The following is a 3,406-nucleotide window of genomic DNA, read 5'->3' as shown; positions in this document are numbered from 1 at the left end:
GTGATGTCGATGTCTACACCTTTGGCCCATCCACGCATTGGCTGCAAAGCATTGCCAGTGATCATTTTTAATCGTGTCACTCAAATGTTAGCACCACAATGTGTTGTATGATATGTACCTACGCTAAGTATTTATTATAGTAGACCACATATAAATTTTTGCAAGTTGGTTTAGATGATGAGAATGATATTTAATAATTTATTTCCTTTTGAATTTTGCATATGATAAGAGAGAGTACTCATCTTTCCTATAAATTATATGGCACACATGCAAAAAACTGATTTGTAGGACTAATCGACCGTGCCAAGGTAGAGCACTTAGTGATGAGCCATCAAATCCACCATCGTCCCTATTCTCTCCGGAAGTAGCCACCTTCCCGCCATAGATCCATAGCCGCCCCTCCTCTCTCCAGCCGTCGGCACCTCCCGCCATCGAGATCCGTGACGATGTCGCCATGCCACCAACCGAGGAGCCCAACCGGCTTCCATGGTGTTCGGAAGCGGGACTCCAGCTGTTTTTCGGCCGAGCTCACACAAAAAGACCCGAGGTATTGGCTCGGCACATTTGACTCGCCGGACATCGCCGCCCACGCTTCGACAAAGCATGTTGGCGGCTCGGCCAGAGGAAGCAGGAGTTGAACTTTCTGGAGATCGAAACTTAGGTAGACGCGGAGTTCATCGGTCCCAAGATAGAGATGATGACTGTCGGAGAAAAGAAGGAGACTCGTATCGTCTTGGATCAGTGCGATGTTCATCGGCAGGATGAGTCTGCCATGGCGAGGTTTGCGGCAAAAAATCCATACCTTGTATTGGAGAAGTACGAGTACTGGGAACATCAAAACAAGTCGGTGAAGCAAGTGGTGAAGGAGGAGGACGACGCTGGCCCCTTGAGGGTGATCGAGCTCGATTTGGAGGACGAGGACGGCGAGTCGGGCTCTGACATTGACTGGGACAATCTCTGAGTAGTTTGCAGTAGTTTGTAGTCGAAGTAAGTTTGTACCCGAACTATGTTTAAGTTTGAATCCGAACTATGTTTAAGTTTGCATGTTCAAAACTTTATGTTTGCATGTTTGACTCGAATTTGCAATGATTTTGATGTTTTCGTGCCCCTGCTGTTGGATTAAAAAAATTCCAGATGATGTGAAATGCAATTTTGGTGCCCTATAATTACTTTTTGGTGCTCTGATATAGGGCTGGTGTGGAGATGCTCTTATTCCACTGGTTGCGGAGAGTGTGGGTGGGAGAGTGAATGCGAGCAATGGCTCTTCTTCTTCTTCTTCTTCTTCTTCTTCCTCTCTCTTTGTCGCACCTCCCGAGTGAGGACGTCCTGAACCCGGGTACATATAAACTCGCTGTTTTAAAATGCATTTTAAATATGTTTGAAAAAGTGAATTTCACGTCTATCAACGTCGCAAAATGTCTTTCTTTTGCCTCCTAAAACAAGACAAATTTCAGTGCTTCTAAATAGCATTCGCGACACATTATTTTTTGTCTTTTTTGCACAGGCCAAAAGAAAATGTTGTTTTTCAGTGGATACTTAATGTTAAGCTGTACAAGTGTCGAGTGGTACTGTTTTTTAGAATTTTTTGACATTTAGAAATGTATTATTTAAAGTGGGTTCATATGTATCCGGATTCATCCATGTATTTTCCGGCTCCTCCCATGCTTTCTTTATATGTACCCACAGCTGTAGCTGGTGCCTGCTTTCACGCGGGCCCGGTCCTGACTCATGACTGTCGCCGAACGACAGATAGCCCAAGCACCAATACAAGTGTACCACACCACCACAATTCAAATTGCACAATGTTTTACGTTTAGTCGTTTACAGAGGATGTGGTCATGTGGTTGATTTATATTATCTGAAGATGAAGACATGGCAACGTTGTGCTCCCCCTGCCGGGCGACCCGCGGCGGCCGCCTCAAGCAGTCCATCACTAATAATTCTACACTTAAGCGGCGACCGGCCTTGGGACGACGTGGCCGTAGTTTTCCGGCGTGGCGGAGACGCTCTTCTGGGCGCGCAGTTGCCGGTAGAACCTCCTGATGAACTCGTCGGCTTTCCTGTCCACCTGCTGGTGCTCGCCCGCCATGAACGGCGAGTCGGTGACGCGCGGCTGGCCCGTAGCCGCGCTGCTGCGCCCGAAGGCCGGCGACGCCCACGCGGCGGGAGAGGGCGTCGCCACCGCGGGCCCCCCGTCCTCGTCGTCGAAGAGGTGCCCGCCGTCGTTGAGCATCTCGAACACCCTGGCGATGTCGGCCGCGTCGTAGCTGTTGTAACAGCCGGGGGTTTCGTCGTCGCGGCGCTTCACCGCGACAGAGGAGGAGCGAGTGCGAGCCGCCGCGCGGCGGTGGAAGTTGACGAAGCCGCCGAGGGCCTTGCTGGCGTCCCTGCTGCGGTGGAGGTCCATGGCGAGCTTGCGCCCGGACGACAGCACGCCGCGGCGCAGAAGGTAGACGACGGTGCGCGCCAGGCGCCACAGCCGCCGGCCCACGCTCTTGGGCTGAGCAGCAGTGGTCTTCCCGGCGACGACCTTGACGGCCATTTGCAACCGATAGGCGGTGTCACTCACTCTCGTCTCGCTCTTGGTCGTTGGATAGGTACTAACGATACTGTCACTCACTCTCGCTCTTGGTCGATTGGATAGGGATGTCAGGTAGTATTTGAAGGAGCGAGGGCTCTGTCTTGTGTGTCGTCGCGTGCCGGGCTGGGTCTGAAATGAGGGATGGTGGCTTACATTATTGGTCGTGGTTGGCGAAGGATATGGAGCACCAACCTGCCTGATTGGAGTACTTTTTTTTTCTTCCTTTTTAAGGTTGCATGATTGGAGTAAAATAATAATATGGGACCCCAGATTTTCAGTGTCTGCATGGATAAAGGACACTAGGAGTTGTCTCCAGTATCTGCTGATGATGCTCGTGCCGTTGGTGCGGTCACTCTAGGCCATACTTGCTCGTACTCTGAAAAAAATGACAGTCTGCTGAGTTCAACTTTAACGAAGATGAGACATGCGCATCCGTCAGAAGAATGCCGTGTATTCATAGGGGGTGAGTTTGCATTCGTGTTGTGAGGGTCTGTATTATATTTTTCGGAAAAAGAGAGGCGAGAACAGTTTCATACAACTAAACAACTAGTATAACGTGTACATGGTAACACAATTATTGGTTAAAAAACAATTATTGGTGTCTTAATCTGCTTTGGATAGGCCAAGGCCACGTCCTTCTCTTTTCTCTCTTGTTCGGATAAAGGACACTTGTTGCCAAAATAAGACCGCTTTGCATCATCCACGTAGCACATAGAAAAACATGGTAGCACCACACCTAATTTCATCTACACGTAAGAGGTCGGTGCTACAAAGTACAAAACTCATGTGCAGAAAGTTTGGTGTCAAGTGCTCAATAGATTGTTA

The 3,406-nt window shown here is 49.3% G+C and overlaps 1 protein-coding gene across 1 annotated transcript; it reads right to left on the bottom strand.

The window, feature by feature from the left end:
- Positions 1–1,762: 1,762 nt before the first annotated feature.
- LOC109764820 (uncharacterized) lies at positions 1,763–3,097 on the bottom strand. Its single transcript, XM_020323602.4, has one exon. The coding sequence runs from the start codon at positions 2,540–2,542 to the stop codon at positions 1,949–1,951; it is 594 nt and encodes a 197-aa protein (XP_020179191.1). The 5' UTR covers positions 2,543–3,097; the 3' UTR covers positions 1,763–1,948.
- Positions 3,098–3,406: the final 309 nt, after the last annotated feature.

The sequence above is a fragment of the Aegilops tauschii genome, chromosome 1, assembly GCF_002575655.3.
Source record: "Aegilops tauschii subsp. strangulata cultivar AL8/78 chromosome 1, Aet v6.0, whole genome shotgun sequence".
Taxonomy (NCBI): domain Eukaryota; kingdom Viridiplantae; phylum Streptophyta; class Magnoliopsida; order Poales; family Poaceae; genus Aegilops; species Aegilops tauschii.
The sequence above is the reverse complement of the archived record's forward strand: the minus strand, read 5'-3'. Positions and strand labels throughout refer to the sequence as shown.